This window comes from Pleurodeles waltl, chromosome 2_1, assembly GCF_031143425.1.
Source record: "Pleurodeles waltl isolate 20211129_DDA chromosome 2_1, aPleWal1.hap1.20221129, whole genome shotgun sequence".
NCBI lineage: Eukaryota > Metazoa > Chordata > Amphibia > Caudata > Salamandridae > Pleurodeles > Pleurodeles waltl.
The window spans coordinates 507,624,420-507,641,874 of NC_090438.1; the positions used below are offsets into that span (position 1 = coordinate 507,624,420).

A 17,455-nucleotide genomic window follows, 5' to 3' on the forward strand; every position below is an offset into this window, starting at 1 on the left:
AGAGCTTGTATGGACCCCGCACAAGCCTTCCACATGTGCTGGGGCCTGCATCCCCAAATCTTGTGCAACCCTGTAGATAATGCCACCATCAAGGAGTCAATCACTAAATACTCTGAGCTCAACGACCTCCCAAATACCTCCCACTCCACACATTCTCTGGGATGGCTTCAAGGTGACTATCAGGGGTGTCATGTCCTTCAAATCTATAGCCAGAGCGTGAGAGGCTTGCCTGTCCAAAGCTAACCTCACCGCAGAAATCCACTCTGCAGCAGTCAGACAAACACCCTATTGCATGTGCCAAACAACTGGCCAGTTGAGGAGACACACGGGGTCATCAAGGCAGAGAGATCCCTATTGGCACTTAAACAGAAATACTATTACGGGGCGATAAGGTGGGCATGCTATTTGCCTAGGCTCCACATGCAATATGCCCGCTCACACATCTCTAAACTGCAGGGGGAGAATTACACATGGGCTGTCAAAGAACCAGATAAACAGGAGGCATTTTAAGCTTACTGTAAGAGCCTCTACTCTAGTGAAGGGGACAACCCTGTAACCATAGACTCTTATCCCTATGATTGTCCCTGGTAACCCTTTAAGCAACTGGATTGTGCAGGACCTCAAAGCCCCATTCACAGTGGCAGAGCTGACCTGTGCTCTTAAGGTACTACCGGTAGGGAAGACCCCAAGCCCAGATGGGCTACTGGTCTCCTTCTACAAGCTTTTCCTCTCTCATCTGAAACAACTCTTGCTTGAACTCTACAACTCTTTGACAGATGCCAACTGCCTCATGCCAACAATATATGCAGCGGAGATTATGCTCATTCCTAAGCCAGGTAAAGACCCCATTTTCTGTGCCTCCTATTGCCCAATCATGCTATTGAAAAACAATGCTAAGATCTACACCAAAATTCTGGGCAACCTCCTGGAGACCCTGCTGCAAGGGCTGATTGATCCTGACCAAGTCAGCTTTATCAAACAAAGGCAGAGTGCTGACAGCATCAGGCGACTTGCTCACCTGGTGGAGAAAGTTAGGGCTCACAATATCTCAGCCGGCCTTCTCTCCCTAGATGCAGATAAGGCATTCAGTCAGGTTAGCTGGGCTTTCTTCCGTGCGGTTCTTCACAAGATCAGTCTGTGACCTAACGAAATATCATGGCATCTTATGCTGCACGAAACAGCTACCAAATGAGTAAATGGCCAGGCCACGCAATTGTTTGCCTTTCACAGGGGCACCCAGAGGGGATGCACTCTCAACATCCTGCTTTTCGCCCTAGTGGTGGAACCTCTGGCCAGCCACCTCAGACAGGACTAGTCTATAGCTGGCATTCCCCTTGGAGGACAGCAACAAAAGTCTTGTTGTTCGCTGATGACTTGATGCTGGCACTAACAGAGCCAGAAACCTCCAGTGGGCCACTGTCTGTGCGCATTTGAAACGATCTCTGGGTAGAAGATTAACATGACAAAATCTCACATACTCAACTTGACCAACCCGCCGTATCAGGTCCTGCGCCTGCCTGAACTCGTCCCCCTTGAGTGGGTGACCTGCTTTATCAAATACCTTGGCTTCACTATTACTCCTTCCCTACAGACTTGATTCTAAGCCAACTGGCTGCCACTTGCCATCTTGGAGGACCTTCAGAGATATAAGCCCCTCAATATTTCCTGGCTGGGTCGTGTCAATGTGGTTAAGATGAATGTCCTCCCGCAATTTCTGTATCTCTTCCAGCCTCTTCCTACGCCTATCCCAATTAAAGACATTAAATCTTTGCAAAAGGATCTTCTATCCTCTTTCTGGAAGGGAAAACAGCCCTGTCTCTCAACCTTCTAATGCTGCCTCGGAGCCGCGGGGGCCTCGCGTACCCTAACATTTTAGATTACAATTGGGCTGCAGATCTGCACACATCTCTGAGTGGGTCGTTAGGGAAAGTGGAAAACACTGGCTACTTCTGGACCGGGTGTTAGTCTGTAGACCACTGTGGAACCTAGCCTGGCTACCACAAAAGCATTGATCCCTTCAGCTCTTACCTAGTGACCCCAACCTAAACTGTCCTGGTGATCTGGGTAAGACTGGCGATCGGGAGAGACCTCACCTCCTTTCCTGCACAGATAGTCCACAATCTGGACTTTACACCTGCCCTCACCCCAGGCTCCTTTCAGGAGTGGGAAAAGGGCGATTGTAGGACATTACAGGACCTATTCCACAGGTTGGCCATCAAACCCTTCAAGCAGTGTAAACTTGAGTTTGTCATTCCTGATAAGTCTCAGCTTCAGTATTTCCAGCTTTGTCACAGGGCCCAATCCCCCCCCCCCCCCAAATCCTGCAGGAGCCACCCAGTCTCCAACCTCCTTCAAAACTTTGGTACGTGGGTTTGAGGGCTCTAAGAGTCTTATCTCAAAAACATACAGTGTTCTCCAGCAGTCCAGACTACTCCCTCGCCACCCTTACCAGGCTACAATGGAGCAGGATAGTACTTTGAGCATCTCCCATAAACAGTGGGAAATTCTAAGGCGCGAGAATCCCAAGACTGACAAGAGCATCTCCCAGCAAGAATCGGCTTATTAACTAATGCTGCATTGGTGCTACACACCTGCACGCTATCACACCATGATCCCTGCAACCGCAGATACCCCTTGGAGGTGTGGGGCAAAGGTTGGTGACTTTCAGCACATAGGGTGGTCATGTCCCTTCCTTACTATCTTTTAGAAGGAAATCCTAGGGCACGTTAAGAACAAACTGGGATTTACTATACCAGATGATTACTGCATAATCATCTCACAGATCAAATTAATTAAATTCTTCACTCACACCAAGCCCTGCTACGAAGCACCTTTACCTGATTTTGGTAACTACTATCACTATCATTTTTTGTTTAGTAGTTTTTTAATTGTAAATCTATTTACAAACAATGTGTGTGCTGGTTGAAAAGGATGCTTATTAACATGTAGAGGTACTTGTTATTGTAACCTGTTTGAGTTGTTGCGTGGGCTGGTCTAGTTTTGGCTGTCTTTTCCCTGAGACTTGTGCATGTTATGGGCCTCGTTCTCTCAGCACGGCAGTCATCACACAGTGTAGACGCGCTCATCCCAGTCCCCCTTTGTGAATTAAATAAACACCATGCTGTAGCTGCTCTTCCTTCATCTAAATCAGCTGTTTGCACCTCTCTTTGCATTCCCATCCCCCCTGCGTGACGTGGGGGTGCAGGGGGGTGGGGTGGTCAATGCGCTGACTGGCACTGGCGATCTGGGAGAGGCAGCCTGTCTCTCACTGGGGCTTGCGAGACTTTCAAATATCATCTTGTGCTAAACGTGTATTGTATTACAGCACTTACATAGCGCTTAGAACCCCTATGTGGGCTTTCAAGTGCTTGCCTATATGGGTAGAACGCCGCAGCACACACTGTGTAGTCTAGTTGTCTTTATTTTTTATCCTGTGTGGGGGGAAGCTTTTCCTCGTCATTCGAGGAGGCCACGAGGTGCGGTTTATGTACAGGGGAGCTTGGATATGTTTGTTTTTTTACTGTCGCATGGTCCTAGCAGTAAACGTTTAACCTACATTGCAAATGAGCACCGAATGTATCAGTCTAACACAAGCATAGTACTAGAATTAGCCTTGCTACTGCATGTTATTAAACTCAATAATCTATCACAAAACATGTTCATTACACGTTGACAGAGTATTTGAATCTTGGTGCCAACACACACTGGCCCTAAATTCTTACAAAAGCTAAAACACCACTCGTCATGGTGGATGTTTGAAATCCTTAAACCCCCACCTGTTTTCATTTTTTAAAATACTTAAAATTGATACAACTATAAATTGTATTTAAACACCACATGTATGTTCGTTACCTGACTTTAGAATGTCCTAACTATAACTCTTGGTTTTATAAAAAGATCACAAGTTTGTAGCTAATTCACACACTAAAAAATAAAATAAAGTCAGCTGGGTTACGAACTTTGCCAGGTTTGTATACGGTACAGAAAAGGTACTGTTGGAGAAGAAGACGCCACCTCAACACCCCTGTGAACACTGTCACCATCCCCGAGATCTGGAAACAAGCCTAGGTCAAACCTCTCCTTAAAAAAAAATTACAGCAGACTCCAATGAACTCAAGAACTACCGTCCAGTCTCACTGCTCCATTTCCCGGTTAAAGTCCTAGAAAAAGCCATCAACCGTCAACTCGCGGATCACCTGGAAAGGCTCAACCTCCTGGACCCCTTCCAAGTTGTATTCAGAGTGGGCCACAACTCCAAAACCGCTCTGTCGCAGCCACTGACATCAGATCCCTCCTCGACCAGGGTGAGGAGGCAGCCCTGATCCTCCTCGATCTCTCAGCCGCATCCGACACGGTCTCTTACCACACCCTTGTGAATAGACTCCACCGCCTGGGAATCCGTAGCAATGCTCTCAAATGGACCTACGACTTCCTCACAGGACGCACAAAGAGGATCTACCTCACTCCCTACACATCAAAAAACCCAAGAACATCATCAGCAGCATACCTTAGGGGGTCCTCTCTCAGCCCCACACTTTTCAACACCTATATGTCTCCACAGGCGGAGATCGTCTGAACCTAAGGACTCAAGATCATTTCCTATGCCAACGACACGCAGCTAATAATCTCCCTCTGGGATGAACACTCCACTGACATATCCAACTTCAAAAGCGCCATGGCTAACGTCGTTGAGTGGATGAAGTCCAACTGCCTCAAACTTAACGCAGACAAAACCAAACTTATCATCTTCAGTAACAACCCCTCCCCCTGGGGTGACTCCTTGTGGCCAACGACACTGGGTACTTCCCCTACCCTGACTGACCACACCAGCAACCTCAGCATCATCATTGATAAGGAACTCTCTTTCAAAAAGCAGATAAATGCAGTGGCCTTGTAATGCTTCCACATCCTTTGCATGCTCCGCAAAATCTTCAACTGGATCCCTGTCAGCATCAGGAAAACCATCACAAAGGCCCTCATCGCCAGTGGCCTCGACTACAGCAACACCATCTTAACTGGACTTTCCGCCCAGCTCCTCCACTGCCTGCAAACCATTCAGAACACTGCAGGTAGAATCATCCTCGACCTCCCCAGGCGAGTTAGCATCACACTCCCTCTCAGAAACCTTCACTGGCTACCTGTCCACAAGAGATGCAAATTGAAGATCCTCGCGTACAAGGCTCTCCACAACACCAGACTGAAGATCATCAATCACAGACTATCCTTCTACCTGCCCACCAGAAGGCTCCGTTCCACTGCAGAAGAGTGCGCGCCTTCTTCCATATCACCGCAAAGCATGGAATGATCTTCCTCTCCACCTCCACACAACTCCTACCCTTACCGTTTTCAGGCGAGAACTCAAGACCTGGCTGTTCGACCTGTGATTACCCTACAGCTAGCACACTCAACCACTCCAGCACCCGGATATCCCTCGGGGTAATAATTTGTGCTTTATAAATACCGATGAATAATGCAATGATGAGGGACTTGTCCAGTCACACTTGATGCGGCGACCCACGCTGACTGGTACCTGGTCAGTCACATGATGGGAGCAGCAAAGCAACTTATAGCATTGGCCTGGAAGACCCCAGCTGCTCCCCTGGTGGTGGCCTGGTTCACTTGGCTGTGGCATGTCTTGGTCGTGGAACAAATGTCCCACAAGATAACTTTCTCTGAGTTTGCTTGCCTGTGACATCCTCTTATTGATTGCTTCCCCCCAACCCCAGGACGATCTTCCCCCCTACAGGTGTTCTGCTTGCCTACAGGTAGAGCGTAATTGGAGGATCCTCCCCTTCCCTTTGTTTTAGTTCTAGTTCATCCCCTTCTTTTCCCATCCAAGTTAGGCTTGTCCTCTTTTTTGGGCTAGACTGAGTAGGGCCTGACTTGTTCTCCTGGAGGCCCCCCACTATCGCTGTTGAATACTGATATCCTGAGGAGGGGTTGTATATTCTAACGGGCCTGGATCTGGCACCCGCGCCTAAGTTGATGCAGCCAGTGGGCTCTCTCTGCACCTTTGCTTTTATGTCTCATGGTGTCCCTGATCCTTTCCCCCAAGCTACGTCCCCACCCCCCATCGGGCCCAAAGCCCACAATGGGTTGGTTTGCTATTTGTATGCTCGGGGTGATGACTGTGGAGAAGTGTGGCTCAATGGTTAGAGCGGCAGACCCTGATGCAGAAATATGGCCCGGGACCAGGGTTCAATTCCCGCCTCAGCGGGTCTTGGGCTCAATTTCCTCGGACCTGATAATTCTCACATCGGTGCCTAATCTAATTCATGGGTCCCACTCTGTAACTCTGGGCAATAGCTTGCTTATTCTCCACAACGGACCCAACAGCGCTGGGATGCCTGGCTTCACCTTGGAGGTTGCCCAGGAGTGGGCACCTCACACGGAAAAGCCAGGAAGGGTTCCACAGTGGTAGGCGTACAGCGCCTTGAGACACTAACGGGTGAGTAGTGCGCTATACAAGTACGAAATTTACTGTTGTTGCGGTGACACTACTGTATGTTTCAAGCTTGTGTATGCACTGTCACCACTGGTAAATAAATTATGCCAAGTTATTTGAAATGTGCTGTTTGTTAAAAATCAAATAAATTCTGAGTGACAAATATCGCCTTGGGTCTAAAAGACTTCTAGGGGAAAATCTACCTCCTTTATTAGCAGTGAACTGCCTTTAAAGCTCACATTATGGAAAACCTGCTTGTACATTAAGAACAAAGCAATAAAAAAGTGTTTGAGAGGATGCTGGGAGAACCGCACTCCTGGTGCGATGCTGTGACTCTGAAGACGTTTTCCTGAGAACGTGAGTGAGAGGAACAAGTGATGGGGAACTTGTGAAGACTGACAGCGATAAACAAGATGTGTTTTTTACCCATGGAGAGAAGGGCTTCGTGGATTTCCTTCATCACATCCTTGTACAGCTCCTTCTGCCACTCCTTCAGAAGCTTCCACTCCTTCTCGGAAAAGTAGACTGCGACATTATGGAAAGTGACAGATGCCTGCAACAACAAGTAAAAAATCTTCAGCATCAAGCATGTCTGTTCCTCAACCTCTAGTTTGTCCAGACATTTTTCATCAAACCTCGGTCTGCTAAATATCCCCCCTCGCATCTCACTAAAATATCTTCATCTCAGAAAGATGGGTATGAACTATAATATGAGGACCCGTGATGCCAACAGACTGCAAAGTGAGAGCAACTCTATTTTAATATGCCTTTGTCACATTTATTTATCCATCAGGTTGTCTCAGAGCAGAAAGCTTGACGCTGAAACAAACAATGATAAACAGGTCATGAGCTTGTATTACTGCACAGCCGATTCACCCTCCTATGCTTCCAAGGTTGGTAAACTGAACACTATTCAATTGGGTAAAAGGAGCAACTTATTTACACTGATTAGAAAGGGATACGTTTTGTTAGAAAGTGCTATCAAGTTATTGATATTACCTGTGTCATATATAAGTTACAGTCTAAGGAGAACACAATTGTCTGCTGGGGTTCTAGGTTTCAGAATAATGGGCTAAACACAGATGAAATGGATACATAAATAAATAAGCTGCACTATAATTTAAAGGCTCTGATTAGGAGTTGATCAGAATAGGAATATAAATTCACAGTTATCCTCACATCCTAGACATCGGAGTCCACTGTCAATAATTATTTCATAATTACTCACTAGCCACACCTCTCCTCTCAGGTCAGCACCTTTCAACTGATCTGCAGACCATACTTAAGCAAAGCCTGCAGTGAGGACGTGACAAAAATGATCAGCACCTTACCCACTATCTAATCCAACAATACCTTTCTCCTGAACCTTAAAGCTCCAGGAATTTTCTCCAGAAAGACACTGAAAAGACCTGTTAATCTTTCTTATATACCATGAATATCAAACATGGTGTTGAACCAACACAGACCAAATAAAACAATGCCAAGTCTGACCTTCACAACCATGGAGTGTTTCAAATGGCACTGGATTGGTCGGACCACATTGTCATCAGGATCATCATTCCCCATGTGCCAACTACCCACCACTGTCAACACTCACCAAACATAAGTACTGTCCTTCACGGACTTCCACATAAAAAATCTCAATCAAGAATGTATCACCTTGAAAATCACAACTGACTTCAAAGCCAATTTCAGTGCTGATGCAGATGTCACCTTGCACCCACACCTATTCAACCTCAAACTTGCACACCTCTGCTCTACAAAACTACAACCCTCGGCATCATGGTGCACTCAAGAACAAACTCACAGCAAATGACTTATGAGCAAGAAAAGGTAACAACAAAAAACTCATTTCTGAGATAGAAATCTCTACTCTCCTCACACAAAAACCTAATCTTCAAAGCCATTAAGTACTGCCTTCGTTTGATGCAGTTCCTCATGAATCAGCACTCAACTGGTCTTTCCAATTATAAAAAAAAACGCTATTAAAACTCTCATCAGAACAGCACTTAAACCTCTACAAATAGTCAATGTGTTTTGCACAAAGCACCTTTTCCTGTGCAATCAAACCTGGAAATACACCAGCTCCACTACTGCTGAAAAAGGCAACACTCAATCTGAAGACCTTGGTAGCTATTATCCCATTACAAAAGTGAGATTCCTTAAAACATATGTTAACAATCACTGTACAACAAAAGACCAAGTTAATACTAAGTGCATCCTAAAACACTGCAGATGATCTTGTTTCAGACCACACTGCAGCACTGAACCAGAAAGCAGTCAAGTAATAAATGGCATCCTTTTCATCTTGAAACATGAACCTTGCCTGTGGCCCCTGGTGCTGCTGATCTCTTAGCCATCATAGATACCACTGGCCATCAATGCCTTATCAACATTTTCTGAGCACACATGGAAATGAATAACATGGACATACTCCAGTTTTCCTTTTATCTCTACAAACAATATCAAGTTGTCCAGATAAGCAGCCACCGATCCCACTGGGTATGGGAACTGAAGAAGTACCCCAAAATAGTGTTAGCAGGGCTACCTTTAATCACACACAGAACAAACACAGCACAGGCATTAGAAGTACAATCTTAAATTAGACACACAAAGACTAGCAAAATACAGGAGCAAGTCTGTAATAAATCACCCACTACTGCAGCTATCTGGGGATTAACCACTGGGCAGGGTGTTGCAGTTCTGCAACCTTGACAAACAGAAGCTTGTGATTATCACTACAAGAGAAAGCCTCAAGGAACTGAGAGTGAGCTTGATGGGATAAATAATGAGCCAAATGCAATGACAGAGAGAGATACAAAATGAGAAAGAAGAATGGGTGGCGTGGCTGTCCAAGAGGCCAGATGGCCTGTATCCTGCTTCAAAACCCTTTTGGAATGCACTACTGCAACGAAGAAGGCCTTGATGGGGGCACAAACACCCCAAAACGACTGACTGGGTACCTGTACTGGGAGAGCTAGCCTGAAGTGACATGCTTCTTACCATCCCTCCTCAATCCTAGATGCTTAATGGGGGCCAGAAATCTGGGATTGGTCAAGTGATGCCAAGAGGGGGAGTGTGCCCCCAGTCACCAAGGGTGGTGCCATTTTATAAAACAGCCTGGGACAGTTGTGGAAGTAATACCAGCAGGTAGCAGATAAGCCATGACAGAGGTGCAGGGGGAGGTCAAATGATGTGGTGCCTCCAAATAAAATATCAGGAGAGAGGGGCAGGTGTTGGACCTGTTGCTTCACATATGGGCATTGCGTAAAGCCCCTTGGGGAGTAAAACAGAGGTTTAAACTGATTTAGAGGGGAATCTCAGAAAGGAATATCTGTAGTGAATGAGTCTCCAACTTTTCCTGTAATGAGACCTATTTATGTTCAAAAAAAACATATCGAGCTACTTACCTTATTAGATTGGTAATATTGACCACATAAGGCAAGATTACATTAGCGGCCACCCCATGCAAAATTAACAGCAGTGATTACCTCAGTGTCTCAGGGAAGGTTAAAGCATTAACGTGAAAATGGCTTCATCAATTTATACAGCCAAAACTGCAATGCCCCTGGCATGAAGGCAATAATTTTAATAATAGGTTTCCCCAATGCTGTATGATTTGTCACTCAAATATCAGTTTTACATACATTTAGGAAATCCATCCATTCGTCTCCAAATATCAGCTAAGCTACAAGCGTTCTAAAATACACACATTTTCATCTCATTTTAGCACTTTTCAATTTTGGGATTCATATATTAGTTCAATCAAACATAAGCTTCTAATTAAATAGGCTTGACTGTAAACAGGTGAGCTACCTATAAGTAGTTGGAGTGCTACCAGTAGCTCACAATCAACTCGCTGGAGAAGCCTGCTGTAACGTCAACATTAGAAGCAGAACAGGAAGAAAGATCATTGCCTGGAGTACCCTGAGGCAATTGGTCAACAACTTCTTCCCAGTAGCAGTGCTGCTGGAGAGATGCATGGTTGGCCACTTTCCCCTCCCCACTTCCTCTCTGGGTTGACAAAACTGACATACAGCCTAAGTGATGAGGACATGAGGCAGTAGTGCTTGCTTGACAAGAGGAAGGGAAACCCTTGGATTGAAGTGCCTTGGACGAAACACCTGAATTCCTTGCCATTGGAGAGACTAGAGCAATTCACTTTTAGACAATACGGATCAAGAGATTTGCAACCGGGGAGCCACAGCATAACAGAATAGATTAAGTATGCATTTCTAAAGGAAGCACTAAAGGAGAAATGTGAATAGGATCTTGCAGTGCGATGGAAAAAAGAAAGCCTGGAAAAATTCAAGAAGTACCACAAGAGACAGACTACAGAAATCAAGGAGATGAAGGGGAAAGAGCAATGTACAGCACTTAAGCCTACAGAAACAAATGTATGCAAAACAACAACATTTGGTCGACTCCTGAAGGGCCTGGGAGCTTTAGGAGGGGTGTGGGCCTGTGATAGTGTTTGCTGATTATTCTGCAAGTTTTCTTGGGAGGCTAAGATGGGACTATCAAAGCTACTTCAGGCAGTGGGAGTGAATCATGTTTGTTCTTCTACACAGTACCCCTGTTATAAGTACAATGAATGGTGTCAATGGAAGTGGGATGAAGTTAGACCTACTGTCTTACCCTAAGTGTTATACTTCAAATAAGTTTGGAAATGCTTTGGTTTTTAATTTCAATTTTAGGTGACAGGCATGCTGCAAATTGGGGAAGAGGATTTTTATAAGTCTACCGCATGGTGTAGCAGGGAGGGAACTGGGCAGGGGAAGTTGAATTTGTGGGCACCTGGTCACCATACGTTCATCTCTAATAGTAGATTTTTCCAAGAAACATAGAATGGAGATCCCTGGGTTCTAATTTTCTATTTGAACTGATATGGGGCCACATGAGAGCCAAAGGGGAGGATACCTCTAAATGTGTGTTATGAAATACAAATAGAATAGGAAACAAGTTAAAAGTGGATCTGTATCGGCCTGACATGATTGATGTTTGCCTTATGTTGTGCCCATGCAAGAGACACATCAAACAGGAGGGACTGACAAGATCCTTGGCAGAGGTATAAATTGTCTGTTTCTGCATGCAGGATCCACCTCAGGCTTAAGGTTTGTGACAATATTACTAAGAAATTTACAGAGGTGTGAGCAGCACGACGGGTACATGGGATGGAAAACAGATCACTCTAACATCAGCCCACCTCCAATCAGGCTTACAAGATATTACACTAGATAAGCAGAGTTCCCGAATGCTACAGTGTACTAAGAACCTGGTGACTAAAGGGGGACATGTAGGTCTGGTGATGTCGGGAGGAGAAGCATAGCTCTATGGTTAAATATTCCATTAATACAATATATTCATTGTATTCATAGCACTATGTTTAATAATCCAATTATTATAATATATATTCAATGTATTTATTGCACTATGGTTAGTAATGCTATTGCTAATTGTACTACAATAAAAACACTGAATACATTACATGGATTTACAAGAAGATAATCAAGTAAAAATGTAGATGTTTTGTGTGATTCAGAAATATCTACATTTTCTGAATGCATATTTTGTAACTATTTGAAATGAGAATCAATATTTGTATAATGGGTTTGATATTGAAGTTGCTACAACTTAAGGACATGGGTGATTCTAACTCACTCCCTTGTTTCCTTTGAAGAAAGTTGACTAATTCAAAAACAGAATATTAGTGGAAAATCATGCTTTATTTTTTTACTGGAGAGCCTACTTTGTTCTCTCATAATTGTGGTAAATGTCATTGCTATAAGTATGAAGGAGGAAGAGTGGAACTCTAGCTTTTACAGGCAGCAAGACACTGTGAGGAATATGGCACCTCTCCCGCTGTAGTATGAAAGTTATGTTCCTGCTAACCAGGTTCTACGTCTCATAAGATCCGTGACCAGGTAAGTAAATGCACTGCCTGGGAAAGGATCACAGGGACTGCAAATGTGCTTCTTATGGGGAAGTAAAGGCTCATATAAGGCTCCTCTTTCCTACACGAATCAAAAGAACTCCCTCAGTCTGTAAGCTTGATTTAGGCACATGGTGTATTTTATTGGAGAGGTCTATGGTCCTTTTTAACTTTTGTTATTGATAGTACAAAATTAAATATACAGATGTTTACAGACTAATTGATTAACCAAGGCATATACACATAACACAGATAATGTAGGCACATTTCATATATTATAGCCCGAACACCATGCGCATGATTGAGCAGTGGCATGTGAGGGTGCTTGTGAGTTTGGGGTGCTGGAACTGACAGCAAAGTGAGATTGCTCTCCCTTCATTTCTCTTGCAATGTTCAACTGTTTGCTTTCACCTAGAAACCTAGAAACAGGATGCATTTTACCGAAAATTATGTTCACTGATCTAGCTACCAAATGTCTTCTTACTGATATAAATTCAGGCCTAAGAGACAAAAAACACTCCTGCATCTTAAAACCAGCTGTCTGAAGACAACACACAGTACATGAACCTGGTGTGAAAAAAACACAGTGATCTGTGATTTTTAATGTGATTAAAATTGTCTGGAATTCGTCACACTGTAAAACCCCACACCAGTGTATTTATTGAACCCTACCCCGCACTTCTGGTTGAGATCAATGTTTTAACTGACTATATCCAGCAAATGCGTGCACTTACAGACTATGTAATCATACTATTTTGTCAGAATTAGAGTTCCTAAGGATTATTTCAAAACCGCACTTTGTGAGTATGTTAAGGCATTCAAATAATATTTCAAATTGATAAAAAGTGGCACACCATACTGCATTCAAGGGTATTTTACATGTGGTGTGGCCACTACACGCACACTCTGGAAAGATTTGATGTCTTTATTTTGTGGCAAGTTTATGAAGATTTGGTGACACTGGATATCTTTCAGGCTACACCTAAGGACACGATGTTTGTGTCAGGACACAAAGTTACACCTGAGCATCTGAGGCTACACAAGAGTATAACAAGGTGTATTTGTTTCACTGCTCTTTGAAGCTCTGAGGAATTTTACAGCCACTTCAAGCAGCAATCTTCAAGCTGCCTAGACTGTGCATGTGTTCATTCTTTCCTTCACCAACCATCTCTCTCTTAATTCCTGTTCTGTTCTGGCCTGATCCAATCTCTCTCTTAACTAACATCGCTGATCATTTGTATCCCCCAAGCTTCCATAATGTCATACTAGTTAAGGGGCGGAGTGGATAGTGACCTTTCAGATAAATACTCACAATTCCTTTCTTATGTCAGTACACTGATGTGCTAAAGAGAGAATCTTCTCGCTGTGAATCAAAGACTTTTCAGTGTGAACAATTTGAAAAAGGAAACATAACTTCAATGGATTTAAATAGTGTCCCTGGCAATGTATAAACTTCTGAGCACTTCAAGTACTTTAAATTGAAACATTTAGGGAAAACATGATTGGATGTCTTGCAGTTTTATGTCTGACTACACCTTCCTTTATTCCTAGGGCCATTCTTGTTACCAACATTTGCAAGTTGATGGGTTCAAAACAACTGATTTCGTTGTTGGACATGCTTGAGATGATTTTCTGGACAATCTTCATTTAGACTGGCTCCAAATCTCAGATCAAGTCCAGTATGGTATATTTCCTAAACAGCAAATAATGTTGGGGTACATCCTCTAAACTAATTTCTTGTAAATTTGTAGAGATGGGCTAGCTACGTTAGATATTGAATCCATCTATGCTTTTCTACTGGTTCCAGAGCACATAGAGTAACATTTTGCTGAAAGGTTTAACTTGTGCATCCCACTGAGGATGGTTTGTTTCCCACATGACTATAGTTGCTTTGGGAGCTTTCTGATCTTTTATTAGAAAAGTTTGAGCATGGTAAAATGATCACAGATGGGTAAGATATTCTGTGTTCCTTCCCTCTCCATCTCCAGAAACAAGAAATCAATGCACACCAGACAGATGGGCTCTGTACTTTCCAAGCTACCTGGGAGCGATCTTAAAAGTAATGCATCGTGTACATTTTTTCCAATAGTTACCCAATCTATCGGCCCAGAAGGGCCCCTAAAATTACCTTCTCAGTAGTTCAGGAGTTTTGTTAATTCCCTCATGCCTACTGTGATCTAGAAGGGCATACAGTACTTGCTATCTCTTTTGCACGCATAACACCAGTCTGTGACATGTGACCATCTTCACTTTCTGTCTCTTTGATTAGGTGTTTTCCTTAAACAGCCAGTTTTGTTGCAGTCTCACAGAAGATTGGAGATTCTGGATTATCAGAACGTGTACAACAGCCACGCAAACCCATAACTAGAGCACAAACTGCAATGCTCATGGCCTCGCCCTTTCTGTGAAAGATGCAACCATAAATGCTGCAAATAATTTTAGAGATGAGATTAAATATCAAGTTACACATACTATGTTCAAAGTGAAGACTGTGAATGTAGTTTTATGCAATGGTTTGAGTATGTGTTGTTATTTAATTGCCTTTTGCTATTAAGTGATGTTATTTGTTAGCATTAATGTTGTGAGGTTTTGGCATTGCATTTTTTGTGAACGTTATGTTTGCCTCTCTATTGTACTAGTGATGAATTGTGACTGTAATCAAAACGTGCCAGTTTCATTGCTTTCTCAGTCTTAATTCATAACAATGACAGAACTTTAACTGTATTTTTTTTAATTACTTTCAGAGTTGTTTTTTTTTTTTAAAGTACATCAAGGTGTTGGAACCAAAGCTAACCATAACTTCACTGAAACTTTGGTTTCTTCAGTGAATCTAAGGGCCAGATGTAGAAAGCATTTTGCATGGTGCAAACAGCGAAAATCGCAGTTTGCGCCAAGCAAAATGCTCATCGCGATGCTCATTCACAATTTGCGAGTCGGTACAGACTCGCAAATTGTGAATGCGACTCGCAAATAGGAAGGGGTGTCCCCTTCCTATTTGCGACTCGCATCGCAATGCTAAATTGCTTTGTGACCGCGAATGTGGTCGCAAAGCAATTCACAATTACCACCAGTGTCACACTGGTGGTAACCCATTCCCCTTTGTGAATGTTGTCAAAAATGTTTTTTCAGAGAAGGCAGTGGTCCAATGGACCACTGCCTACTCTGAAAAAACGAAACCAAATGGTTGCGTTATTTTTTTTGTATTGCAACTCGTTTTCCTTTAAGGAAAATGGGCTGCAATACAAAAAAAACCCTGCTTTATTTAAAAAGCAGTCACAGACATGGAGGTCTGCTGTCTTCAGCAGGCCACCATCCCTGTGAGTGCAGGGACTCGCTATGGGGTCGCAAAATGCAACCCACCTCATTAATATTAATGAGGTGGGTCTTTGCGACCTCATAGCGATTCTCAGACGGTGTCTGAGACACCGTTCTGCATCCGATTTTGCGACTCGGAAATTGCGAGTCGCACCGACTCGCAATTTCCAATTCACAAAATCGGACATTGCTACATCTGGCCCTTAGTTCTTTTCATCATATACTACATCCAACATTTCCCTGTAGCGAACCCCTGTGGGCAGCCAAACAGCACCGTGAACATCCTTTGGCCATGCACAGCTGAGGGCAGCTTTTGGCGAGGCCCTGATCCTACTGACCACAGACAGCCAACTCCTACTGCACACAACTGCAGGCCATGCACAGGCGAAGTTAGCCAAGTGCAGCTGTGGTGCACCAAATTCTTCTTTTATGTTTTTATCTGAATTCGCTTATGGTGTGCCAGATTCATAACTCCTGCGGCCCCAGGGAAGGTAAAGGATCTGTAAATCTAGCACAGGACTCGCAAATCCCATAGAATTTGTTTTTATTTTATTTCCCAATGAGGGGTCGTTTGGGAACCGGCTCACTGTGCCTCTGAAGCCCTTTTTGTTTTTATTGTTCCAAACACGGTACTCAGTGCACTGTCTTGGGTGATGATGGACTCAATAAAAACATTTCAGTGTCAGCCAGCCAATCAGAGCATGGCGGATTCATGAATACACGGTAATATTTGTGAATCTGCAATACATAAAGGTAGAAAAAGCTCCCTAGTCGAATGGTGTAGCTTTATTTTTGCAACTGAGTCATACATTTTCCATGAAATCACGATTTTGCAAGGAACAATCCAGATAGCTCTTAAATTTAATCCCCTTATGCCCAGATCAGAACACTATTTAAACACTAATTATTCAAAAACTACCGAGACGAATTAGACCAGCCGAGCAAAGGCACTGCCTTGAGTAAAGTTTGACTTACAAGCAAAATCTAGTGTAATTCAAGTCAACAGTTTTTCTGTATTGATAAGCAAAGAATCCTATGGGGGGGGGGTCCTTTGGGTCCCTCATTTTGTTTGTTTCCTTTTACATGGCCGATCACCACAAAAGTTGCTAAGAAGACGCCAAAGCATATGTGCTTTTATGGAAGGTTTTGTGCAAAAAAGGCACCACAGTTATTAAATACATTTTCAAAGGAAACTGATGTAACCATAACTACACAGGTGCTATCATCACCTGTGTAAGAAGAAAAAAATAAATATGATATACATATGCACACACAGATGTATATTCAGAGATAGATACAAAATAAACAGATAAACAGATAGACAGATAGATAGATTAGATAAAATAGAGAGAAATAATGTCTAAAATCTCACAATGATCAATTACAAGTTCTGGAAAAGTTGGACCAATCCTTTCTTTTTTTTGGCACTTCTTGGTCAGCGTCACTATGCAGTAATGATATTTCCATGTCACAGATCTCTCTCGATCCGGCTAAATCTAGACACCGATGAATTAATTCACTGTCATGATTTTTTAAATTAAATCTGTTCATTAGTTTTTACATATTCATACAGTTTTACATTGCTCTTTGGTGTTTCTACATATTGGGAATTTCATATTTTCCATTTGAGTTTCAGGAACTCCAGACTTATCCAACAAACTATTAACATTACCACAATTCTACAACTATGAATAGAACTATTATTAATAGATTTCTATAATACTGTCTGCCGCCACTAGTTTTTGATACCCCCATTTCTCCTT

The 17,455-nt window shown here is 43.2% G+C and overlaps 1 protein-coding gene across 2 annotated transcripts in view; it reads right to left on the reverse strand.

Annotated features, from left to right (window-relative positions):
- Positions 1-17,455, reverse strand: part of LOC138265803 (zinc finger protein 684-like) — a 185,528-nt gene that overhangs the window by 126,540 nt on the left and 41,533 nt on the right. For both annotated transcript variants that reach the window (XM_069213864.1, XM_069213871.1), the window contains exon 3: positions 6,872-6,998. In XM_069213864.1, the coding sequence (XP_069069965.1) occupies positions 6,872-6,998 (127 nt within the window). The remainder of the gene's footprint in view (positions 1-6,871; positions 6,999-17,455) is intronic.